This window comes from Peromyscus maniculatus, chromosome 8, assembly GCF_049852395.1.
Source record: "Peromyscus maniculatus bairdii isolate BWxNUB_F1_BW_parent chromosome 8, HU_Pman_BW_mat_3.1, whole genome shotgun sequence".
Taxonomy (NCBI): Eukaryota; Metazoa; Chordata; class Mammalia; order Rodentia; family Cricetidae; genus Peromyscus; species Peromyscus maniculatus.
The window spans coordinates 73,183,902-73,211,098 of record NC_134859.1 but is presented as its reverse complement, the minus strand read 5'-3'; the positions used below and the strand labels follow the sequence as shown (position 1 = coordinate 73,211,098).

The following is a 27,197-nucleotide window of genomic DNA, read 5'->3' as shown; positions in this document are numbered from 1 at the left end:
CGTATATGGATTACCATCTTAAGTTTAGCTGATGGATAGAAATAAACATATACCCATCTAAATTGGATTCCACATTTTGAATTTTTGCTTATTTTATAGCAGTAGTACTTGATACTGTTTTGCAAAGTAATTTGGGAAAGACTGATTTTTGGGTAAGGATTTGTCTTCATTTGGTATTAGCTTAAGTATAACATTCCAGAAAGACATTTGCTCAAAAACATCCCTAGAATTTCAAAGCCAAACATACAAGTTTTTCTAATCTTTCTAGGAGAATGGACAGTTGAATCCATATTGGTTTATTTTGGTAGAAAAAGAGCTAGGGAAAAACATTCTGGTTACAGGTTTAAGCCTTGTTTAGTAGTTTTGTGGTAATGAATGACAGGGATTTAAAGTTGGTGGTGGGAAATCTTAGTTCATGGCTGCTGTCAAGTCTCCAGTGAGTATGATTGATTGTCTCTTTTACAGGTACTGTTAGTTTGCTGTTTTAAAAAGCAAGATTGTTTCAGTTTCATTGCTGTGTATTTTTATTGTGTCCTCAGATTTGGAATTTTATTGCTACCATTGGTTTTTATTCTTAAAAACAAAACTATTCCCTCTCTCATGATTGTTGTCTTAAAAAAAATGTTAAGGTAGATTATGATGAGACTCTGAGAGAAAAGTGATTCCTTGAAGTTAAAAGTATACTGAATCAAGGCTAAAAATATTTCTTTTTTGTGGTTTTTGAGGTCTCTATACTTGAGTTTAGCAACATATCCTAATAATTTATTATTACTAGAATCTCATCATTATGCATCTGCTTAAGTGGGTCATTGTTCCAGATTTCATTTTGGATGTTTTTATCAGAGGACATTAGTTATAGTAGACTTTAACCTTAAAGGGCAGCTTTTATCAGAGTAGATAAACACATAAACAGAAAGCTGAGCCATGCTGAGGAGAGTTAATTCGTTTCTATCTTTGTTTTAACTTTAAACTGTGTCCCACTTCTTTGTGTTGGCTAGTCTTATGAGTGATGACTTCATTTGCTGTGTGCTGTGTGGTGGTATCCTTTTTTGAGCAAGGAAGTGTTATCTTTTGGATCATATCATATATAACAATCACCATATTAAGCTGTTTTAAATAAATTTCCAAGTTTTGCTCAAAGTGAATGATGTTACGGCTTAAGGCAGTTAGTAATATTTGTTGACTTAATGAGTTATGAATGGGAAATAATTATTAAGAGAAACGCTGATCTAGACATGTTGATTTTTTTCAAGAAATCTGTACTATTTTCTAACATGCTAATTTTTGAGTCATTCCTTATTCATTGGCATATGTTGCATTTTAGCTGTTTAGCAAAATTACAGGGAAAAGATGCCTTTTTAAAAAACCAGCTGATCACCATGGAGATATTTAAAGATGTCATTTTTTGAGGAAAATATTGAGTACTGGTTGTATCAGCTTTTTATACTGATTTTTCTCCCCATTCATAATTATTTTGATGACCTATGACACATCCTTTTGCACCACTATAATCCGTGTTCTCAGGAAAGCATAGGGTAATCAGATTTAGCATTTGAACTTTTGAGTTGCATTTTACAAATAATTTGTAAAATTTTTCGTGTAACACTGATGGTTATGAGCTCTAATACCAATAGTAATGGAAAAGTGCTAGAAACAGAATAGAAACTTTGTTTTCTCAGGGGATTAAAGATACAAGGGGAGGAAAACATTTATTTAAATGCATTAAGCAGACTTTTTTCCATTAGGCTCTGGTTAAGTTCTAAAGTGCCTGCTAAAGCTCGCTAATACTCGTTTCTTTCCTTGTTACAATGTTGGTGTTGAGAGTCAAGGAGCTTTTAATTAGTGTAAGATAAGAGACTGACTTAGGTGATTGGTTCTACCATTCACCCTTCATATCTGTGAGTATAGTGTGTGGAACATACTTTTCATTTTCATATCAGGATATTAGAAACTTGGTTCAGTACACTTTTTATTTCTAAGTGACTCTCCTCTCAAAACAAAACCCCGATTCTTTAGACTTTTCATTAGATATTACTAGGAGTCACTATTTCACTAACAATGAAAAATGAAATAGTTGCTTGTTTGCTTACTGTGTAGATGAAGGTGTCTTTCAGAGATTCGTTGCTTTAGGTAGGTCTGTTTGTATTAATGAGAATTATGAGCATTTGGGGCAAGAGAATCCTGAAAGCATTAAGTTCATGCTGAGTTTCTCTAGATAAAAGTTAAAGCAAGAAAGAAATCCTTGGAAATCAGTACTGCTTTTCTCGTGTGTGTGTGTGTGTGTGTGTGTGTGTGTGTGTGTGTGTGTGTGTGTGTGTGTGTGTCTGTCTCTCTCTCTCTCTCTCTCTCTCTCTCTCTCTCTCTCTCTCTCTCTCTCTCTCTCTCTCTCTCTCTCGAGGCACATGTGCCCACAGCACACATGTGGAGGTCAGAAGATGACTTTGTGGAGTTGTTTTTCTTTCCAGCTTTATATGAGTTCTGAGGACTAAACTCAGGTCATCAGACTTGGCAGCAAGCACTTTTACCCACTGAACTATCTTGCCAGTTCTGATTACTTCTAAACCACATTTAGTATTCTTAGCTTAGGTTTAGCTGAAATAGATTTTTAAAAATAAAACCATGGTTTTTAGAACATGTAAAAATTTATAAAGAATTATAATTTTTGCTATTCTAAAGATTTTTGTTTTATACTTGCAAACAGTTCATAAATCTGTTAAACAGTCTTTTTTAAAAATTTAAATTCCATTTATTATTTCATGTATGTCTGTGGCTATACCAGTGCCATGCACGCATGTGGAGGTCAGAGGCCAACTTGTGAGAGTCCGTTCTTGCCTTCTACCACGTGGGTCCTAGGATTCAAACCCAGTTAGACTTGGTGGCAAGTACCTTTACTTGTTGAGCCGTTTCATTGGAACTTTGTACTTAACGCTCTTGTTTTAAACTGTAGGAAGAAGGTAAATTATTCTTAAGCTTTAAATGAATAATTTATTTCAAGTTTGTAATAACTTGTAGCTTAGAAATGTGTAGAAGTAACTGTATATCTTACATCTTCCCTTTAAAACTTAGGAGTAGTTGAATATATTTTGATAATGACTACTTATATAATGCAAATTACAAGCTTGGGTTGTTTAGAATGGAGGGGTTTTTGAAGGTGGCAGGTAATAAAGAACATTGAACAGGTGGAGAATTGGGAGCAGTTCTTGACACATTTCTTTTGGAATTAGGAACATGTGTATTTCTATTACTATTGTCATGTAATTTGAGGTAAAAGTTTTAATGAAGCTATTTGACTTTGAAATCAGAAGTCTACTTATTAAGCTAAAAGATGGATTCTTTTTTCTTCTCATCAGCTGACACATATGCTTGTGATCTAGACCTTTAATAAGTGAAGTCACTGCCAGCTCCTTTTCTCTAAGAGAATATCTTTTTTAATAAGATAAAGCCCATAAGCATTTTAGCTTTAAGTGGAAGTAGATAAGGATCTCTAACATAACTGAATGTGAAGTTTTTCTACTTAAATTACTTTATTCTAGCCCTTAAGTATTGCCATTTTCCTTTGTTTTTCTGTAGAGGAACCGCATTAGTTGCTTTGAAAGACCTGACAATGATTTAGGAAAGCACACTTGAAAGAACAACATAAAATCAGCGTTAACCTTTGTAGTGGCAGTCTCCAGTGCAGTTAAAGTCCACTGTCATTATGGTTTTTAGTTAATGTTTACTCTGCCCATTTGTTGTAATACATTCTGAATATAAACTGTGTGTCACTCTTAATACATCTCTGTTGATATTCAAAATGCTCATAGTAAATGTTATTTTTTTATGAGTTCAACATGTATATTTGTAAAGTGAGAAATACTTTTCCTTTTTTGTTTTTTGTTTTTGTGGTTGTTGGAGGTTTTTTATTTATTTTTGTTTATTTTTTGTTTGTTTTATTTGAAAACTGAATGGAAGCCAGACATGGTGGCACAGGCCTGTATCCAATACTTGAGAGGTTTGAGAGGCTGAGACAGGAAGATCATGAGTTCAAGGCCTGCCTTACAGAGCCAGCTCCTGTCTCAAGGGGAAAACAAAGAGATGATGATGCATAAGTAGAAAATGTTTATAGCTGGGTGTGGTGGCTCATGTATATATCAGGATTAAGTAATGGAAGACTGAGACAGGATTGCTGAGAGTTCAAGGCCAGCCTGGTCTATGTAGTTAGCCCCAGGCCAGCTGGGCCAAAAAGAAAGAAAAAGGAAAGGTTATATGAAGATACAGTATATTAGAAGATCCATAATTATATTTGGACTAACAATTTAAAATAAAAGTAAGTTGCTGAAGTGATATCTATCATTATTTATCTTATTGAATATTTTGTTATAGATAAAAGAATGAATTCTGTTCTTTGAACCGTGTCCAGATTTACCAATGACTGATTTCTGTCCTTCACCTCGCAAAGTTAACTTGGAGTGACTAATAGATTTAGTGGGGATTTTGAGGCTCTGTAGTTAGTGAAGAACAATACTTCATATGACTGATAGCCATTTGAAATTGAAGTCTTCATATTTTTCCTCCTGTATTGAATAATCATGTGAGTCATTGAAATGAGATCTAGTCTGATAATTAACACATTGCTTGTTAGACTTAGTGGCAGCAGCTTCCTTTGTATTCGTCACTTAGTTTTATAGTTGAGTCATAGATTAGAATGCTGATGGTCGTGAAATGTTTTGAGTTTAATTATTAACTGGCTAGGTTTTTTTTTTTTTCCTCTTCTTCCTCTCTTCAGTTTAAATGATTAGAGAAATTAGGACAAAGTAACAAGTGAGCCAGTTTAGAAACAGGCATCATATGGTATGTTTAACATTTTCCAGGTTTTACAAGCAAATACCCTTGTTAAAATACAGAAAACAAGTCATTTTATGAATAATTTTTAGGCAGTTTTGTAGAGTGCTTTTAGCCATTTTATATTTTGTAGAGTATCTTTGAAACCTGATACTTTGTTTAAAGATGTATTATTAAAGAACACCAAGTATAGTGGCCCAGTTTGTCATCCCAGCACTCAGGAAGTAGAGGCAGGATTGCTGTGAAGTATCAGACCAGCCTGGGCTACATAGTGAGACTCAAAACAAACAAGAAAACCACCACCATTACACCTACACATACAGATTGAGAGGTTTAGACCGCAGCTCTGCATTCTGAGGTAAAGGAGAGGGCTCTGGACACAGACATCGATCTGTCATGTATTTTAGTTGTCTTTAAGTAGATGGACTCTACTTACTTACTTTCTACTTCATTTTTTTCTTCAGAAGAGGAAGATGGAGTGTGGGAGAATGGCCTTTCCTATGAGTGCCGTACTTTACTTTTCAAAGCAGTTCACAATCTGTTGGAGAGGTGTTTAATGAACAGAAACTTTGTTCGAATTGGCAAGTGGTTTGTAAAGCCGTATGAGAAAGATGAAAAACCTATCAATAAAAGGTAAGCCATCTTATGTACCTCTTTTGATAATTGATGATTATTAATATGATTGTGTGTGTATTAAGAATGCTAACACAATGCTTAGTCTGTATGTCTCGTGTGCAGGTTTGCAGGGCTGGCCGTTGGTCTTGGGTAACCAGTTGCTCTGCTCTCCCTGGGAGACTGTTCCTCCACTCTCAGCAGTCCTCAGTTGCCTCTAGTCTTTGTCTGGGCTTCAGGAGCTGGGATTGCATCTATGGAATTTTTTTCATGTATATCTGAAGGTTTTTCAACTTGCTTTTTTAAATTTTAGTAGATGGGTGAGCTCATAGGCCTGGAGAAATAAAAGTTTTTTTCCCCCCTGTGAAAATTATCAGACTTATTATTTATTTTTAAACAATTTTTTACCTTTTTTTTTTTCTTAACCAAGGACTCATATAGCCCAAGCTGGACTTGAACTTACTGTGCAGCTAAGGATGACCTTAAATATACAGCATTTTTCTTTCTATTTCCCAAAGGCTGGGATTGCAGCATGTGCCACTGTACCCAGTTGTATGCAGTGGTGAGTGTCAGAACTCAGATTCTTGCTCAAGCACTCTACCAACTGAGCCGTATCCTAACTCCAACACACTTTAATTGTTAACAAAATAATTGTAAAACTTAGGAATGCATTCTCCTTCAAATTGTAGGAAAATATAATTACCAAACCATTGTAGGGACTCAGATTTCCCTGGAATTTTCTGCTCTGCTACCTTTAACTCCCTTGCCCACCTTATGGTCTCTCTTGGTATTGGCCTTCACACTGTACAGAAGATTGCAGGCAGGAAATGGAAGGGAAGTAGGAAATAAGGAGTGATGCCTGGTTCAGAGATGATTCTTTTCTGGAAACCGGATGTACATTGGCTATACTGAGAGAAGCAAATATTTGTAATTTAGAAGCATTACCACTCTGAACTTAGAAGAAGAAAAGTGGAGCTGGAGAAATTGGTCCAGTGGATAAGAGAGCTTGCTGTGCAAGTTCACCTACCTAAGTTAAAGTCACTAGTACTGACATTAAAAGACAGGTGTGTGTGTGTGTGTAGAACACACACACCTAAAGTTGATATTGAGAGTCCTCCACATTATTCACTGAGGTATGGTCTCCGTCATACTCATACCTCACTGATTTGGTTAGTCCCTGGCTAGCTTGCTGTGGGGATACTGTCTCTACCTGTGAGACTGGAATTAGAGTTGGACAACTATACTGATCTTGTATTTCTGTTGGTTGGGGGGGGGGGGGGGCTGTGGAATCCTTGTCCCTTTTGCTTGGCCTGCAAGTACTTTAACTGCTAAGCCATCTCCCTCAGACTTCCATTGTTACTGTTATTTTCTGTTCCAGTGGTGCTCGTCCATCAATAATTTTCCTTGAAAAGGGTGCATGGGAAGCAATATTTTTGAAATCCTGAATGTTTGTCTTATCTTTTTATCTTACTGTCTTGTGAAGAGTTGTAATAGTAGCTTAATGTAAGATCTATAGAAGATTAGTAATCTTTTCCTTGTAGATTGCTGGAAATTGAGAGAGTTCATTTAGATAGCTTATATTTGTACTTAATTTATTTTAAATACTTTACTTCAGCGTTGCTTATCTCTGTTCTGAGCACCTGTGTTTGAATCAGTTTGAAGTTATCGAGAGAGAGAGAGAGAGAGAGAGAGAGAGAGAGAGAGAGAGAGAGAGAGAGATGGCTCAGCAGTTGAGATCCTTACTGCTCTTGTAGAGAACCCAGGTTTGTCCCTGACACCCCACCCCACCCCCGTGACTGAAAACCATCTGTAACTCTAGTTCTAGAGGATTTGACACCTTCTTCTGGCCTCCACAGGCAGCAGGTACAGCAAGTGGTGTGCATACATATATGCAGGCAAAACACCTTACAAATAAGTACATCTTTCTTGTTGTTTTTAAAGCATGGTCTCACTGTAGTTCAGCTGCTCTGGAACTCACTATGTAGACCAGGCTAGCCTACAGTCACAAGAGATCTGTCTACTTCTGTCTTCTGAGTGCTGGGATTAAAGGCATGCTCCACCGTGCCTGGCTTAAATAAGTCTTTTTTAAAATTATAAAAAGATTATAAAATCGGTTTCTGAGTCCACCTTTTTGAATTTTCATTCCTTTTGTTTTCATTTATACATTACACTCTTGTGTTCAGATACATACTGATGCTTTTGACTTCTGAGCCTTTCCATTGGTGTTTGGTTTTGTTTAGTTTGCACCTTGCTTTATCCACTTAACCTTTGTCTACTAACTAAATTAATTCTCAACCATGTTAGTGCTTCAGATCCTGTTGCTGTCTCTGCCATTCTCTGTGTCTTGCCTATTGCTGTCTAGATGGAGGAAGTGTCATGAGTCTAGAGAGGGAAATGAATGTGTTCATTTAGCCATTCAGCTACTGGAAATGTCTTCTTCGTTTTTCTTAGGAAAATCTCTCACATGATTGCTAATAATCGACAACACTACTTATATATATAGTTGGAGGTTTCCATGAATCACACAGATTCTACTTGCTGTTTATACAAGTAATTGAGCACTAGTGTTTTTCTGTGGGATTACCTAATTGAGAAAGGAGGCTAAATTAAAACTTGCATTACTGGAAATATTGTGTGTTGCATTGAATTACTTGCAGTTGTAGTTGTATAAACTTGATTTTAACCAGGAAAAATGAGTTAAATGCTGGTTTAAATCATTGGAAACTAAAACATTTTGGATATCAGAACTTCTGATACTTTTGGATTAGGGATGCTTACCTATATGAGCATTTTATAAAACAATAATGAAGTTGTCAGGGAGGAATGTTTATGCTGTGAACCTACTTGACCTAAGCAGAAGAGAATATAGTCCCTATCTCCTTACTTTTTTTTTTTTTTTTTTTTTTGGTTTTTCAAGACAGGGTTTCTCTGTGTAGCTTTGCGCCTTTCCTGGAGCTCACTTGGTAGCCCAGACTGGCCTCGAACTCACAGCCTATCTCCTTACTTTTTAAAAACAAAACAGACAAGCAAACAAGGTCTTGCTATATAGTCCACCGTGGGCTAGCATCGAATTCATAATCCTGCCTCAGCCTCATACGTGCAGTGATTGCTAGCATGTGCCATCATACTTGGCTGTCTTCCCCCCCCCCCCCCCCCCCCAATATGAAGATTCTCTTGGGGCTGGAAATAGTATTCAATGGGTAAGAGTTCTTGTTGCACCTGAGTTCAGATCCTAGCACCCGTGTTAAAAACTGGGCATGGCCTAGAGCAGGTCTTTTACCATAGCACTGTGAGGAGATGGAGATAGGAGAATCCCTAGCACTTGCTGGCAACCTAGCCTAGTTCTAGATTCAATGAGAGACTTTGTCTCAAGGGAATAAGATGGAGAGCAATAGAGTAGGACTCCTGACATCCTCCTCTAATCTCTTTGCTTGCTTATATACCGCATGTGTACAACACACACACACACACACACACACACACACACACACACACACACACACGACTGTGTCTGTCCATGTTTGCCTTGTATCTCTGTGTTTGTCTTCCCCTCCCGTTTGTGGATCCAACCTGGGCCGTATACATGCCAGGCAAGTGCTCTCCTCACTGAGTTGTATCTCTAGCACTTTGTTGTATTTGTATTTTGAGACTGCCTTTCTAAGTTGCCCAGGTTGGCTTCAGACTTGCAATCTTCCTGTGTCAGCTTCTGGAGCAGTTGGAATTGTGGCATGTACACCACATGGTAAATCTAGGGAGTTTCTCACTTCTAATAATCTGGACATAGAAGTAGTTAATTTGTCTAGTAGTTTCCAGGGACTGAAAGACAAGAAATGGAGTCACCTTCTAATAATGCAGCAAGGATGGGTATAAAGGACCCTTAAATTTATAAGAGTAATTTAATTAACCATTGAAACAAATTACTCTTCAGATAATTGGATGAAAGAATGTCTAGTATTTTATCTTAAATAGACAAGGCATCATTCTGCAGTATAGTAAGATTATAAGCAAATGGGATGTTATAAAAACCAGTGACTTTTCACCCTTGTGATGCTTGAAAATATATCTGAGTAAGACTGTCTTGAGTAAGAGTATTGAGTTTGTGTTTGGTTAAGCTTTTTGTCATGTTGAATCTATTATAACCTTATTGCTGAGTGGGCATTTAAGTTTGTACATTAGGCAAGGTTTTTTTTTGTTTGTTTGTTTGTTTTGTTTTTTTGTTTTTTTGAGCAAGGTCTCATTATGTTGTCCAGTATGGCCTCTGACTTCTGGTTCAATTGATCTTCCTATCTTACCTTCCTACTAGTTGGTATTATAGGTAGGTCTCACTGTACTGGCTTATAACATTAAAAAAATGTTTATCCATTTCCTGTCTATTTATTCATTTGTATGTATGTGAGTGTTGGCCTTCACGTATATAGCACATCTATAAAGGTCAGTGAATATCTTTTGGAAGTTTGTTCCTTTCTATCATGTAGCTCCTGGGAACAGAACTCAAATTGTCAGATTAGATGATTGGATGGTAAGTAAACTGATTCACTGAGCCAATCTCCCCGTCTAACTTAGCAGGTTTTTAAAATGCTTCTAATAAGTATACAGAAGAGAATGGCATTGGTATGCAACTCTTGTTTGAGACAACCAAGACAACATCTTGTAGAGTATATTGCCATGGGAGATTTTGCTGAGTATCAGATGAGATTATCTACAATAGTATGGAATTTGTGGCTCAGACTAATCGAGAATTTGTGATGGTGATCCTCAGGTTCAGTTCAGTTCATAATATTAGGTTTATAGGCAGGATCCACCATATCTGGCTAGTATTTGATTTTAATACATACTATAATCTTATTTTAAATCTTCAGTTATATATATGTAAATTTTTATGAAAAAATTTTGCTAATTTGGTCTTTTGACATCTTTATTTTATATATGATAGTTATCTGTAGCCCCAATTTTAAAAGGCAGCAAGCATAGAGTGGTTATTATGAAAAACATACGCATGTGTGCATGCACATGAACATACATGCTCACACACATGTACACACACACATGTGTAAATACAGGATAGAATAAATAGTTGCTGGCTGTAGATAAAACAGAAAGGAGATAGGATCAAACCTGTGGTTCAGTATGTTTTTGTCTTGTGTCCTGGAAAGAACCTGATCCACAAAGATTAAGGTGTTCTTGGGTCTTGTTTTGTGGGGAAGGAGACGAACACTTCATGCATTTGTGGCAAATTATTGTAATTAGACTATTAAAGCTGAGCATGGTGGCACATGCCTGTAATTCCAGCACCCGGAGGCTGAAGCTGGAAGTTCAAGATCAGCCTAGACTACATAGTGAGACTTACCTCACCACAACTTTCCCTCATCACCTAAAAAAGAAGGAAAAGGAAAAGAAGATTAGGGTGAAATATTGGAATACAGTGCTTTTTTTCTTTACAGTTTTTTTGGCCTATACTGTTTAATAGATAGCCACTAGCTACTTGCTATTTAAATCCAAGACATTGAAATGAAAATTAAAAAAAAAAAATTATTTCTGTTTCACGAGCTACATTGTAAGTGCTTATTCTGTATAATGCCTGTTGTTCTGTATAATAGCAGTTCAGAGGTGGGACGTTCCTATCATTGTATGTAGAAAGTTCTTTTGGATGGTGTTGCCTTTATAATTAAAAGAGTGCTTTTAGTACTTTATACAAGCAGTTGATCAAGTTTTTTTTATTATTTATTAAAATCAGCAGGCAACAGAATATGCTTTAAATTGCAGTAATAAAACTGTTTACTTGGGGTTGGGGATTTAGCTCAGTGGTAAGGCCCTGGGTTCTATCCTCAGCTCAAAAAAAAACAAAAAAAAAAACCCTGTTTACTCCTACACATGGCTTTTACTTTGTCTCCTGATCTCCAAAATTAAGTAAAAATAAGCATCAGGGCATGTAAATCTCTCCTGGAAAGGAAGCAGTTAATAGGTTTAGGATGTTCTTTGTTCTTTGGATATCTTACTACCTCTGAAAAGTTGAAGTGAGGAGGTATTGCTTTGTGTTGTCCTTATTGTTTGCAGAGAGATTGTCATACTTATGTAACACAGCCTGGCCTTGACCTAAAGAGCCTTGTACCTCAGCTTCCTTATTGCTTGGTCTATAGGCATACATTGCTATATTTCTTCTACTGTTATATTTCTTTGTATCTTAGGTAGCATGAAGAAATAAGATGTAAGTCACATTAAATTTTCTGTTAGACTGTTAACTGAGCTTGATAATGTGTTTGATAGGCTTAGGTGAATGTGCATGTGTACACACACACACACACACACACACACACACACACACACTAAAATTAAAACCCAAATCAGGTAAAACTAATTTAATAATATTTTACGTAGTTTGGTACACTTGAAATACACTTTAGAGTGTAAATCTACAAGAGATACCTTTTGAGATAGTTTATATGTTTTTGTGTGAGGTCTTTGAAATCTAGTGTTTTTTTCCTTAGAGCATATCTTAATTTGAATTGGCCAAAATTCAAATTATTATAATTACATAGTGATTGTCTAACAGCTAGATTCTAGAGCTTTAAACTTAACTTGTTAGTGTTGGTTGGTTATTACCTAATACCTGGTGGTTTCCTCTTGGAACCGATTGTGTCCTCAGTTGTAAGTGTGTGGTAGTCCCAAAGTTACCCGTAGCAGGATATACACTGTCTACCAATTTAGCCTAGGTACTTCAGACTGCTCGGTTTTCCCTTCTGTAGTTCTTCTAAACTGATTATGAAGTCTGATCTTACATGGTGATAATACCTATACCCTGATGTATTTATTTTACTCTGATACTCCAATCATTAGGATTTTTTTTTTTCCTTTTTTCTTTTTGGTTTTTGAGACAGGTTTTTTCTGGCTGTTCTAGTACTCAACTCTGTAGCTCAGGATGGCCTTGAACTCACAGAGATCTGCTTGGCTCTGCCTCCCCCTCCCGAGTGCTGGGATTAAAGGAGTGCACTGTCACCGCCTGGCTTACATCTTTTTTAAAAGTAGTAATAAATAGTAAAAGCAGAATAGTTACAAAAAATAGCAAAAAGAAAGCATTGAAGAATATTTCAAGCTGTAAACTGTAGAGTAACAGTGTTGCTCTCTAAGGATTCTTTACTATATCATGTTCAATATTATGTTCACTAAATGTGTAGACGTACATAGAAGATGCAGAGATATGTTCTTTGGGATTTTACTACAGCTCCTTTGTTTATAGAGATATATTAAGAATGCCTGATACTGCTAATTAATGTGGTTTGCAAAGTTGTGTGAGTGTAGAAATGATCTGGAGAATGTCCAGAAATTACTGATAGTAGGGCTGGGGCTGTAGTTGGTAGAGTGTTTGTCTAACAGCACTCCTGCATTTCGGAGGTGGAGGCAGGAGGACCAGAAGTTTATGATTGACTACATAGTGAGTTTGAGGCAAGCCTGTGCTGCATGAGATGCTATCTCCGATAAATAAAGGGAAAATTATTACTAGTGCTGGTGTCTTAACCTGAGCCTGTGACATGGGCTAACCTTAATTTATAAATTTGAAAACTATTTGCTGGGCATAGTGGCACACGCTTTTCTTAGTACTTGGAGGCAGAGGCAATCAGATCTCTGTGAGTTTGAAGCCAGCCTGATTCTACATTGTGGGTTCTAGGACAGCCAGAGCTACAGAGTAAGACTCTGCCTCAAACAACAAAAAACAAGAAAACCAACCAAACAACAATTAAAAACAATAAATAAACAACAAATTAGAAAAATTAGATAAATTTAAAAAAAGAAACTATTGAATTCATAGAATACAAGTATGTGGGAATTGAGATACTAGGCTTAAAATATTATAAAACACATATAATAAAGTTAGTCATTTTTGCTGGTTTTCAGTATTACTGGGCATTAAGGAAACTGACATTGTGCTGCCTCTGTCATTACTATCAATCTAGAACTTATTCATTATTTCAGACTGAAAATTTACCCATAAAATAATAACTCCTTTTTTCCCACCCCTTGGTCCCTGGCAAACCACTTTTCTGTTTTCTTAAGTGTTCTAGGTACCTCATATGAGTGAAATTATATAACATTTATTGTTTTGTGTCTCACTTATTTCGCTTGTCATATCTTCAAGTTTTATCCAACTCGTAGCATGGGAGAGATTTTCTTTAAGACCAAATAATGGTCCATTGTCTATGTAGAGTATATTTGTGTGTCCACTTACTAACTGGCATCTGAGTCATTCCCAAGTTTTGACTATTTGTTATAAACACGGGTGTGGATGTGGAAATATTTCCTCGGGTCCCTGCTTTTTATTCTTATAGTTACGTACTCAGAAGTGAAATTGCTGGATTGTATGACAATTTTAAGGTTAATTATCTGAAAAATTACCATACTTTTTTCCATTGTGGTTGTGGTGTTTTACATTTTCATCAGCAGTATAAAAGTTTCAGTCTCATTGCATCCTTAACAATGCTTGTTATTTATTGGTGGTTGTTAAGAATAATTTTGTTGGTGCGAAGTGGTATCTTAGCATATTTCTGCTTGGTATTTCCTTAATCACTACTACTGGTGAGCATAATTTTTTATTGGCTGCTTATTTATTCTCTCTGGGAAAATACCAGACTCTGCCTATTTTTAATTGTTAGGATGACTATGTGATATATATATTTAAGTCCGCACTTCCTCTAATTTTATGATAATGTACATGCATGTTTGTGTGTGTATGTGTGTAGAATCATTCGATCAATCTTGGAGATCAAAGCCAGGGTTTCATATGCTAGACTACTGCTGTACCACTGAGTTACTTATAACCCCTGCCCTAATTTTGTGATTTTTAAAGTAGGTCATAGCTTGGTGTGGTGGCATATGCCTTTAATCCCACCACTAGGAAGATAGGGACAGGTAGATCTCTGTGAGTTCAAAGCTAGCTTGGTCTACACAGTGAGTTCCAAGACAGTCAGGGCTACATAGAGAGACCCTGTCTCAAAAATAAAAGCAAACAAACAAACAAACAAACAAACAAAAAAAACCCCCAAATCTTATAACCCTCTTTGGTCCTCAGGTTCTCTACCAGCAAAATGGTAGCTTCTTAAGACAAGTGCTAAAAACAGATCAGATAAATTACTTACTAGTAGTGTGCATGTATATATTAATTAAACCCAGTCTAGCAAGCTAGATGTGGTGACATACAACTGTTAGCCAATAATCTTGGTACTTTGGAAGTGGAAGCAGAAGATGTGAAGTTTGAGGCCATCCTACAAGACTAGTTCAGTGCTAGTCAGAGATATAATGAGACCCTGCTCAAAAACAAGCAAGAAACAAAAACAGAAAACTCATAATAGAAGAGGTGACTTTCGTTTTTTGTTTTTCTAAGGTAATGTCTCACTGTGGACCCAGGCTGTTTTTTTGTTTTTTGTTTTTTTTTTAAAACCCCTCCGTTTCCTTTTCCCAAGTACTGGGGTTGTAGGTATGTGATGCTTATTACATTAGTCCTAGAGGAGCTAGCTGTGGTCTTGAGTTGCTACCACCATCGTTGTCTTATTTTTTTTGGTGTGTGTGTGGGTCATCTTAGAAAATAATCTTTTAGAGGTGTATGAGGTAGCTTAGAAGGTAAAGGCACTTGGCCATCAAGCTTGATGACCTGAGTTTGATCCCCAGAACCTACGTGGTGGAAAGAAAGAACTTACACCCACAAGTTGTCCTCTGACCTCCACAAGTGTACCATGGCATGCTCAAAGTTCACACACACACAGACACACACAGAACATATGTAAAACAAACAACCCTTTTATTTAATTTCAGTATATGATCGAGGAACATTTCTGTAACACAAAATTGTTGAGGTTCATCTCTGAATTCTGCCTTACTGGTAAATAGAAGACAGAGTAGTCTTTACTTTCCTTCAGAGTAACTAACAGCGTAAGTTCCTTGGCCCATCGTTGTAGTTACAGACATTTATTCACTTTTCCTTAGTCCTAACCAGAGTACCTCATGAGATGATACTATAAATGATAACATTTCTCTCTGAAAGAGAATCCATTTGAATATACTAAGTACTAACCTGAAATTCTCTGTCCTTCAATGTTCTGTGACTAGAATATTGCTTTTGATATAAGAATCTCAAAAGTATGAATCCTATTTTAGAAAATTTCTCCTCAATATAATACACAAACTCAGTTTGTAAGTCATTTTGTATTACAGTTTGATCAGAGTATGTGGGGTCATTTGCTAGCAGTGTGGGAGGGGTGGCTTTCTTTGCTGTAGATTGCTGGGGTTAAGAGCTGCTGGGAAACAGGTATTGCAGATAGGCAGTGGGAAATAGGAACGGTGCTGCACTCTCTGCACTTTGGAATATTAATTTTTCACAGAGATTCATCGGAGGCTAGTTTATTACATTGTACTAGAAAGCCAAATTCCCTTTTCTAACTTAAAAGTTAACAGAGGCCAGAGTGATGGCGCAGCACTTGCCACCAAGCCTGATGGCTTGTTTGATCTTAGAGGCTAATGTGGAAGAAGAGAACTGATATCTCCCAATTGTCCTCTGACTCCTACAAGCACATGCATGTGCACATACCACATACAGACTAAATAAGTAAACTGTAATTTAAAAAAGTTAAATGGCCCAATGCTCATTGGATATAGATTATTGGGGAATTTGAGAGATGGCCTTCATGCTTTTTCTTTTTGTTTTGTATTGATGATGGACACTTGGTCCATGTTAGATACCATTTTACCGCTGGGTTACATACCTAGTACCTCTTTAGTTTATTTTGAAACATGTTTTCACTAAGTTTGCTGAAGCTGACTATGAAAAAATAATTTAGCTGGGCGGTGGTGGCTCATGTCTTTTGTCCCAGCATTCAGGAGGGAGGCAGAGGCAGGTGGATCTCTGAGTTTGAGGCCAGCCTGGTCTACAGAGTGAGTTCCAGGATAGTCAGGGATACATAAAGAAGCCCTGTTTCAAAAAACGAAAACAAAAATAAGTAATTTGTTTCCTATTAATATTTCTTTTTAGAAGTGAACACCATAGAAAGCAGTATTTTAGAGAGTGTTAGTGTTTAGAAGATCCATTGATACCAAGATATATATACAGGTTTCCAAACCTGTCTTTTAAAAAAAGTTTAAGAACCTATGTCTATTTTAGGTTATTGCTTATGCTTGCAAATATTTTTTGGAAGTATTTACTATAGAAATTGAAGATTTTGCTATTCAGTGAATTGTGGAGATGACTCAAGTCATCAAAAGTGCTTGCTCCCTGTTATGCACATAAAAAGCCAGGTATGCTAATGTGTGCCTGCGTTCCTGGTGCTGTAGAGGCTGAGACCCGAAGATCCCTGGGCCTTGCTGCCCAGCCACTCTAGCCAAACCATGAACTCTAGGTTCAGTGGGAGACCCCATCTCAAAAATAAGGTAGAGAGCAGTTGAAAAAGACACCTGACTTTGATTTGCCTGCACACATACAAGCACATGTATGTACACACATGTATTCCTACATACAATGTTATATTGAGTTACCAAATACAGTTTTTATAAAGGAAAGTGGATGATGAATTAGGGCCAATAATGAAATCTTACACTGATATTAAAGTTAAAATTCTTTCAGAGTTATTTATAAGTTGGCAGGGAATTAAAGGAATTTTAAGAGATTAGGATGTGGAGACAAGTATGTGGCAGATAAGAGGTTTTCGTGGGTTAAGTATCATTGCTTACACGGTTTGGCAAGGATCAGATTCTAAAGGGCCTAAAGTGCTGTGTTAATGCTTTTGGATTTAGTCCCGAACATTTTGGGGAACTGGTGAATGATTTTAGGCTTTCCACTTATATGATCATAATTAATTTTTAGAAAGATCCCAAGCAGCAGTGTGAAGCAAGGGGGCAAATGGGGATTCTGATAATTACTCAGACCTTAGAGACTTAGACTTCACTCTTGCAGTCCCAGTATTTAGGAGGCCAAGAAAGACAAAAGGTTCCAGAGTTGGAGGCATCTCTTGGTTACATTGTAAGTTCTAGGCTATTCTGGGATACATAGTAAAACATAATGAACAAAAAAGTATTTTATTATTTAATAATAAAACACTCCTAGTTGACATGTAGATCTATAAATTACAAATATTTTTAAGAGTTAGAATCAGTAGGAATTGGTAGAAGCATGGAATGATGGGACAAAGAAAAATTTGTATTTGTGGTTTAGAGTACTATAGAGAGGATAGATTTGAAAATAGAGTTGATAAGTTATAGGAAAGTAGTTTAGATATGGACTTTATGCTACAGTATTTAGTGTGTATCTATGCGCCATATCACTTTGTGTCAGAGACTTACTGCAGACACAATATAGAAGAACAAAGACAAATTCCTCTTTCACTAGAGGTTACTTTCTGGGCCAACTGTGAGAAATAAGTAAAACTATAAAATGCATTTACATGATGGTGATGCTTGCTTTAGCAAAAACTTCCCTCACCCCCAAAGAGAGGACTTGGAAGCAGTATAGATTCATAGTGAAATGCCTACTTAGAAGAAATTATTTGAACAAAGTCCCAGAGGTGACTTCAGAGGGTCTGAGGAGAAAAACAAAAGTGAAGGTGCAAGGGCCGGCCTGTTAAGGGACGCTGGGGAAGCCAGTGTGTGAGAGAAGAGCAGTCAGACCAGACCCACCAGAGAGGGGAGGGAGAAGTGAGGAATCTTGCAGGTAGGTTGATGGCTGTCAATAGGGGATGCTCAGAACCACCTTGGCGACAGGATCCCAGTTCTGCTCTCTCTTTAGGAATTAAAATTCTATTGTCTCAGTACAGAGTTCTTCATGTTAAGGCATTCGTATAACATTCTGTACATTCCGTTTTTGTTACAGCACTTGACAAAGTTCATGGCCTAGTACAGTGCCATGGCACTTAGCAAAAAAAAAAAAAATCTCCTGAATGGAGTAACATTTGCTCTCATTTAGTAGCTTCATGTGTAGTACATAAGGATGTGAATACAGCACTGTTTAATGAAGAGATGGTGTGTGTGTGTGGTTTTATTTTTATTTAGTTTTTTGTTGTTGTTTTTTGAGACAGGGTTTCTCTGTGTAGCTTTGTGCCTTTCCTGGATCTTGCTCTGTAGACCAGGCTGGCCTCGAACTCACAAAGATCCACCTACCTCTGCCTCCTGAGTGCTGGGATTAAAGGTGTGCACCACTACTGCCCGGCTTGTGGTTTTATTTTTAAAACAGCATTTGGGGATGGGCTTGTGGTTAGTATGTTCTTGATAATACAGGTACTGTTGCTAGAAGATACTGGCTAGCAGTACTGCTGGGTAACAGTAATTAAACTGAGTTTTGCTTTAAATGAACACTGGCAATGGAGATTTTGGAGATGAACAGCTGTCAGAGCTATTAAGTTTCTTTACATATCTTGGCTTGTTGACTACTTGGGGTTTTGTTATACTTCTTTTTTTTTTTTTTTTTTTTGGTTTTTCGAGACAGGGTTTCTCTGTGTAGCTTTGCGCCTTTCCTGGAGCTCACTTGGTAGCCCAGGCTGGCCTCGAACTCACAGAGATCCACCTGGCTCTGCCTCCCAAGTGCTGGGATTAAAGGCGTGCGCCACCAACGCCCGGCGTTATACTTCTTTATCATAGTATCTATCTATAATCTTAATAATTCATCAGCCAATACCTATTCCAATAAAGTAAGCATTTTAATCAGGAAAAACAAACTTAATTTAGGTTTTTTTCTCTATTGAAAACTATTGTTTAGCCCTGGAGAGGTGGCTCAGTGGTTAAGCTGGGTTCAATTCCCAGCACCACATAGCAGCCCACAGCAGGCTGTTAACTCCAGTTCTAGGTAATCAGATGCCTCTGAGGGCACTGGAGATGTGTGGTGCACAGACACACAGGCAGGCAAAACACCCATCCACAGAAAATGAACATAAATATATCTTTTTCCTTCCTTCCTTCTTCTTTTTGTGTGTGTGTGTGTGTGTGTGTGTGTGTGTGTGTGTGTGTGTGTGAGAGAGAGAGAGAGAGAGAGAGAGAGAGAGAGAGAGAGAGAGAGAGAGAGAGAGAGAGAGTGTGTGTGTGAGAGATAGGGTTTCTCTGTGTAGCCCTGGCTGTCTTGGAACTCACTCTGTAGATCTGTCTGGCCTTGAACTCAAGAGATCCACCTGCCTCTGTCTCCCGAGTGCTGGAATTAAAGGTGCATGCCATTACTGCCTTTTAATTTTTACTACTACTTCCTATTTTTATTAGATCGCCCATAACTTTTACTATAACGTAATTCTTCATGCCTTGACTTGTCCTGAAAAAATTAAGTAGGGCTCGTACATATACGTATATATACTTACATATGTATGTTTTGTGTGTGTGTGTGTGTGTGTGTGTGTGTGTGTGTGTGTGTGTGTATATATATATTATAAAATATGTAGTATGTGTATTTCATATATATTGGTTTTGAGTTGATTAATGGTCATATTTTAAGGAACTGGCTTTAAGATAAGTGCTTAAGACAAATGTGTGGGAAAAGAGATTTTTAGTGTACACTGCTTCAATCCTTTTTTTTTGTCACTTGACTTTCTTTTGACTTAAAAATATATCTGTTATCCTTGAGAATGTATTTTGTAAGGTTAGATAAAACACATTGTTTACCTCTCCCAGCTCACTTGCCTCAGCTCTGAGAATTTATTTTCCAATTTGCTTATTCATTTGTACCTACATTTTATTTCACATATATCTTCAGTTCTAGGATACTTATAACCACTCATTTACGATTCTGGAATGTACGTGTGTGTGCCCCAACTTTTTCTTTAAAAAAAATTTTGGGATTGTATTGGTAGTCCATTTTGCATTAATTCCCCCTTCCTTGACTTATTTCTGTGGTCATATAATAATTGCATATGTGGTATACCTAACTTATTTTAACTGGTTGCTTAAAACTATTTGCATTATAAACAGTGTTGTGAAGAACACTTTTTATCTTTGCTCATATCCAGTTCCCCCCCTACAGATGATATTCCACAGCTAAAGTATGCATTTTTATAGTATAGCTTCTTAATAAAGCAAAGCATGTGGAGTTGGGAATGTAGCTCATTTAGTAGAGTGCTTGGCTATCATGCATGATCCCATATGTTCCCTGGATCCAGGATCACATAAACAAGGCATGGTGGCACATGCTTGTAATCTCAGCACTCAGGAGATGGAGTTAGTATGATCAGAAGTTCAGTCATCCTTGGCTACATAGTGAATTTGAGGCTACACTGAAATATGTGAATTTCTGTCTCAAAATAATTAAACATGAAAAGCAAAGCAAGTTATTTGTTATTTTTTGGCTATTAATCATCACTAAAATATAACTTTTCCTTCTTTATTAGTGAACACTTGTCCTGCTCTTTCACCTTTTTCTTGCATGGAGACAGCAATGTTTGTACCAGTGTGGAAATTAACCAACATCAACCTGTATACCTTCTCAGTGAAGAGCATGTCACCCTTGCTCAACAGTCTAATAGCCCATTTCAAGGTAGATTATTCTCATTTCATTTAGTATTGGAAATTAAAACTTTCATGTTAACAATTATAGTAATAAGACAACAAAATAAATATCATTAGTGACATATTTTTATGAATGGGAATATTAACATTTCTGTGTTTTTTGTTAATAGCACATTATGTTATATATGTGTTAATCATTTTAAGGCTGTGTTGTGTAAGTCAGGTTTAGCATAGCTACCCAGGGGATCTTTTGATGTCATTTATACCATGAATTACTGAAATCAAGTGAAGTTGTTTTATAAGGTTACTACTGATTGCTTTTTAAGTCCTGGAAGTATCTACTATTTTAATGTAGTGTGTGGGTTTTTTTAAATTTATGTGGCAGACTTCATAAGTATTTAGACTTAGGTATCCATATTCTTCAAGTTGCTTTTTTTTTTTTTTTTTTTTTATGAGAGTCAGAATAAATTGAATGATATGCACATATTTCCAGTTCATTTTGAAATGCTGTTATCTTTTGATTTTGGGGTAGGCATATTTTAAAGAATTTTCAAAATCTTTGCATTGTAGTTTATATTAACAATAATAAAGTATAATACATTGGCTTTCTTGGTGTGATCATAATGAATTTCCTTTTGAATCAGATTTACATCATTGCAACAGTGTTGATTATGATTTTTATTTACTATGTAACAGTCTTTACTTATGTGGTATCTGCTTTGGTTTCTAGTTATCTTAAGTCCATTTGGACTAAATGGCACTCTCACAGGACAGGCATTCAAGATGTCTGATTCAGCTACAAAAAAATTAATTGGTGAATGGAAACAGTTCTATCCTATTTCATGTGGTTTGAAGGAGATGTCTGACGAAAAGCAGGAAGATATGGATTGGGAAGATGATTCTTTGGCTGCAGTGGAAGTTCTTGTTGGTATGGAGTCTGATATTAGTCTGAAGGGAAAACATAAATCATATGTGTTTTAGTTAGGTTTTGTTTAATAACAAACACCTCCATTGGCATTCAACAACATTTACTTTTTGCATATTACGTAAGGGCTACAGCTTGGCTGTGATGGCTCTGTGTGTCTTCTCATTGTCCAATCTAGGTTAAAGGAGTACCCAGTATCTGGGACACAGTGTTCTTAGGAAAACAAAGGAATAATAGGGATCAAGCCTAACCATGTAAGTGTATTTAAAGCTTCGGCTGGGATGTGGCATATGGTACTTTTGCCCACATTTAATTAGACAAGACTGGTTACGTAGTGAAGACAGTTATTGAGATAGAGGAACAAATTCTGTTGTCTACATGCCGAAGAAGAGGGTAAGAATAATAGTGAAGGAGTTAGTGTCGGAGGCTGGAAAAGTTGACAACCTGTTTAATTATGTATAGTGTTCACATATTAGTAAAACTTTTTCCTTCAGTAACAGAAAATATCCGTAAGTACTTCTGGCTTTGGTGTGTTCTGCTTGAGTCAGTTCTTTCCAGATTAGCCCTAGTCTGTATGTCTTCATATTCAAGGATGCAGGTTAGCAAGGTGTCTGTTTCTGGGCATATTAAGCACAAAGCAGAAACAAGATGTTAAAGAGACTGTACTGATCCCTCCAAGCATATTTCACTCTGTTAAGATGTGGCATGCAGTTAAGCCTGACAGTATGTAAAGACATGGGAGGCATGATAATGTATAAGTGACCAGATAATAGGGATTAGTATTTATTGTAGTTAATGGACTCTAATAGTAATGTCACGTGTAAGGGTTAACTCATGGGAGTTTTAGATTTTTTTTTTTTCCAAATTAGTTTTTTGAGACTCTTTTGTCCTATAACCATAACCAAGGCTGACCCTGGACTCAAGACTCTCCTACTCAACCTCCTGAGTCCTGAGAATAAAGTTGTACACCACCATGCCTAGCTTTTTCTTTTTCTTTTTCTTTTTTTTTTTTGTTTTTGTTTTTCGAGACAGGGTTTCTCTGTGCAGTTTTGCGCCTTTGCTGGAACTCACTTGGTAGACCAGGCTGGCCTCGAACTCACAGAGATCTGCCTGCCTCTGCCTCCCGAGTGCTGGGACTAAAGGTGTGTGCCACCACCGCCCGAATTGAAACTATTCTCATTACTCACTTTCAGTAAATACATTATTTATTATTGGAATAGTTGTGATAGAACCAGAACACTTAAAATAGATAAGAAGAAAACAAAATCATTTATGATCTAAGTGTCCAGGTTATCTTTGTTAAATTTATAAATTAAAGTTTGTTAATTTATATATTTAAAAACTTATAATGTAATGTGTGCTGTAGAAAAACCAAACAAACATATTTATAGATAGAAAATCTGTGATTTATTGGCTTAAAGTACATGTTGTACAAGTGTGAGGATAGGAGTTTGGATTCCAAAACCTACATGAAAGCCACATCCAGTATTGTGCATTCCTGTAATCCTAGCACTCCTATGGCAGGATGGGAGGTTGAGGTAGGAGTCGACCTGGAAGCTCATGGCTAGTTAGAAAGTGAAGACTGATGCCTGAGTTTATCCTCTGCCCTCCACACATACAGTGTAGTGTGTGTATAGCTACACTCAGAGATCCATATTGATAAGATAGCTTTATTTATATAAATGTGATACTATCTTATTTGGGTTAGTTTTTACTGCAATGATTTTCAGTGAAAATAATTAATTCTATTACTATGACATTGGCAGCTGATTTTTTTTGTTTTTGTTCATTTTGTTCTTAGCGGGTGTCCGAATGATCTACCCAGCATGCTTTGTTCTAGTCCCCCAGTCAGACATTCCTACTCCTAGCTCTGTGGGATCCTCTCATTGTTCAGCTTCTTGCTTGGGTATCCATCAAGTGCCTGCTTCCACAAGAGATCCTGCTATGTCTTCAGTTACTCTTACCCCACCCACATCTCCTGAGGAAGTCCAAGCAGGTATTGAACTAACTGCTTCATCAGCTCTGGTTACAAAGCTGTTCATTTGAGTACATCAGTACTTAGTTTTTATCTTGAAATTGTTTAAAACTTATTAGAAAATTGCAAGTATAATGCAAAGAACACATTCATCTAAGTTCACACTTAAAACATTTGCTTTTACATCCCCTGTGTATGTATACATTGATTATAAATTGGTCTTTTTCTGATTCTCTTGTAAAAGCTGTAGACTTGATATATTATTCCTACATATTCATTGCACTTTCAAAATTAAGACCACTTATAAGACATATATAATGTGTGAATGTGTGCGCATATACATGCACACACATGTGTATATGTGATTGCTTGTGGTGCTAGGAATTGAACCCAGGACCTTCATAATAAGCTGGTATTCTGCTGAGCTGAACCTGTAACCTCTTGTTTTGAATCCTTCAAATCGTGAAGTCAACATTGGTGTACTACCATCCAATTTATATCCCCTATCCAAAATTTTTGCTCTCTGCATTTAAATAATTTGTTTTTTTTACTAAACTTACCAAATAGAGCAAAGAGCAAATAATACAACAAATTAATAAAAACTCCCACTTGTTACTTTCAATCTGTTTTACCTTTCTATAGCCTCTTCTTTTTTGTTTGTTTCCAGTTGATCCTCAGTCTGCCCAGAAGTGGGTCAAATTTTCTTCAGTCTCCAGTGGCTTCAGCACTGACAGCACTAGCCATCATGGTGGGAAAATACCCAGGAAATTAGCAAGTCACGTGGTAGATAGAGTCTGGCAAGAGTGCACCATGAACAGATTACAGAACAAGTATGTATCTGTATTTTATGTGATCATTTAGTTCTTTCTGTGTGCTGGGTCTCACTATGTAGCCTTGGCTGGCCTGGATTTGGTTTGTAGACCAGGCTGGCCTCAAACTCAGAGCTCTCAGCTGCCAAGTACTGAGATTAAAGGCATGTGCCACCCTGTCCAGTTGTATCTTTTATTTTGATATTTAAAACTTGCATGTTGGTTAAGTATGAGTATGGAATAAAAACTGAGAAAAATTAATTTTAAGTAATTAAATATTAGAGCTGGGTGGTGGTGGCAGACACCTTTAATCCCAGCACTTGGGAGGCAGAGGCACGTGGATCTCTGTGAGTTTGAGGCCAGCTTGGTCTACAGAGTGAGTTCCAGAACAGGCTCCAAAAAGCTACACAGAGAAACCTTGTCTCCAAAAAACAAAACAAAACAAACAAAAACCAAACAAAAAATAAAAGATTAAATTCTAATAGAAATTTTATGTATTCTAAGGAATTTATAATTTTATAATTCAGGAGGAAGTATTCTGCTACATCCAGTGGCCTATGTGAAGAAGAGTCAGCTGATAAAATAGCATGCTGGGACTTTGTTGAAGCCACACAGAGAACAAGCTGCAGTTGTTTGAGGTAAGTGTATTTCCAGTTGGGATATGTATATATTATAGTTACGATGCTAATACTTTGTTTGGGGTATCTTATACAAATATGGTATGTTAGGATCCCCCCCCCCCAAAAAAAAGAAATGTGAGAAAGATAGCTGGCATTTTTCCCTCCTTTATTTTATGTGCATTGGTGTGAAAGTGTCAGATCCCCTTGAACTGGAGTTACAAACAGTTGTGAGCTGCTATGTGGGTGCTGGGAATTGAACCTGGGTCCTCTGGAAGAGCAGCTAGTGCAGTGCTCTTAAGCACTGAGCCATCTCTCCAGCCCTACTAGTTGGCAATTTAAAGTTGATTATGGAAAGAAGTACAACTGGAAAGGCTTTTCCTAATAGCCAAATAAATAAATTTTTTTGTAGTGTGTTAGGGTATAATAGAGCAACTATAAGGACACCTTTGGTGGTGGTTGTTTTGAGGCTCTCTAGCTGTGCTGCCCAGGCTGGTTTTGAACTTGATTGTCTTGCCTCAGCATTCCAAGCGCTCGGATTACAGTCATACATTCACCATACTTGACTCACACATCTCTGGAGGAACACATTCCTTAATTATATTATGCCTGAGAAATTTTCCCAGGTGTGTTTATAGCAGAGATGATTTTCATAATTTTTAAAAGAGTAAATACAGTGTGGAGTTTTGTGTAGCAAGTTCTTATCCTTGGGCAACTGTTGGTGAGTTACTGAAATAAGATCATGAAGTAATGATTTTACAGGAGGTATGACCAAAATATCAGCTTTCTAGTGAGCTGTATTATTCAAAGATTTGTAGCAGAATGGATTAGCTTGGAATTTGTTGGGCAGTTGCATTTATTCTATATATTGAGGGCTTTTAATGAGATTTGATTGTCAAGCTATAGGACTCTTTTGTCAGGTTTATTATTTTCTGCAGATTAAAGGTAGTTTATATGCTTTCTTTCTTTTTTTATTTTTTTGGGGTTTTTTTGAGACAGGGTTTCTCTGTGTAGTTTTGGTGCCTGTCCTGGAACATACTCCTACCAGGCTGGCCTTGAACTCACAGAGATCCGCTTGGCTCCGCCTCCCGAGTACTGGGATTAAAGGTGTGCTCTGCTGCTGCCGCCTGGCGAGAAAGATTTTTTGTTTTGTTTTTGTTTTTGTTTTTTGTTTGTTTAAGTTCTATGTCAAGATTTTTATTTGGCAGGACTTTTTGTTTGTTTATAACATGGACTTTTGTTTTAGTCCTCTTGAAGTAATGGGTTTCAATTATTTTATGAAAATTGATTTTAGGGGAAGACACTAAGAAATAGATGCTGCTAACATTTAAATTCTTGACTTTAAGCCAAAAGCTTGCTTTTAGAAAGTTACTTTCTTTCCTATTTTGACAACCTTCCCCCTAGGTCTATAGAGATTTTGATATACTAAATCAGTATATGTGATTTTTTCCATATATTTTTCTGTAGGTTTGGATATATGTCATTTTCTCCTAAAACATAAATATTAATTTGATTTTTTGGCAGCTTTCTTTTTTTGACATCAGATGTTTGTGTATTAGCTATTTGTAAGTCTACCTCATTGCTTGAAAAACTTAATTATTATTAAATATTCCACTGAATGGTAGTACCATGGTTTATTTAGTCATTCTAGATTAGATAGACATAGTTATTTCTGGGACGTTGTGTTTTGTGTTTGTTGTGCTGATGGATTGTTATCTTTTTTTCAATGTTTAGTCTATGACAAGAGCTTTCGTAGACTCAGAATACATGAGTGAGCAAGCCTCTTGCTAAAGCCCAGTCTCTAGGGGAAGTGATGCAGTAATTTGCTTACAAAAAATATTCAGGTCTCTTTAAATTTAAGAGTGAATAAACTAGGTGGGTAATGTGATAGTTGAGCAAAAGGGCTTTTTAAAGTCTTGTGACTTTTAAATGAGTGTCAGTTTTACTCATTTTCATACTCATAAATTTAAGGCATTTATATTTTT

At 36.7% G+C, this 27,197-nt stretch overlaps 1 protein-coding gene across 2 annotated transcripts in view; it reads left to right on the top strand.

The window, feature by feature from the left end:
* Window positions 1-27,197, top strand: part of Med13 (mediator complex subunit 13) — a 97,570-nt gene that overhangs the window by 6,302 nt on the left and 64,071 nt on the right. For both annotated transcript variants that reach the window (XM_076543084.1, XM_076543085.1), the window contains exons 3-8: window positions 5,286-5,454; window positions 20,769-20,914; window positions 21,617-21,814; window positions 23,613-23,807; window positions 24,454-24,616; window positions 25,123-25,233. In XM_076543084.1, coding sequence (XP_076399199.1) covers window positions 5,286-5,454; window positions 20,769-20,914; window positions 21,617-21,814; window positions 23,613-23,807; window positions 24,454-24,616; window positions 25,123-25,233 — 982 coding nt within the window. The remainder of the gene's footprint in view (window positions 1-5,285; window positions 5,455-20,768; window positions 20,915-21,616; window positions 21,815-23,612; window positions 23,808-24,453; window positions 24,617-25,122; window positions 25,234-27,197) is intronic.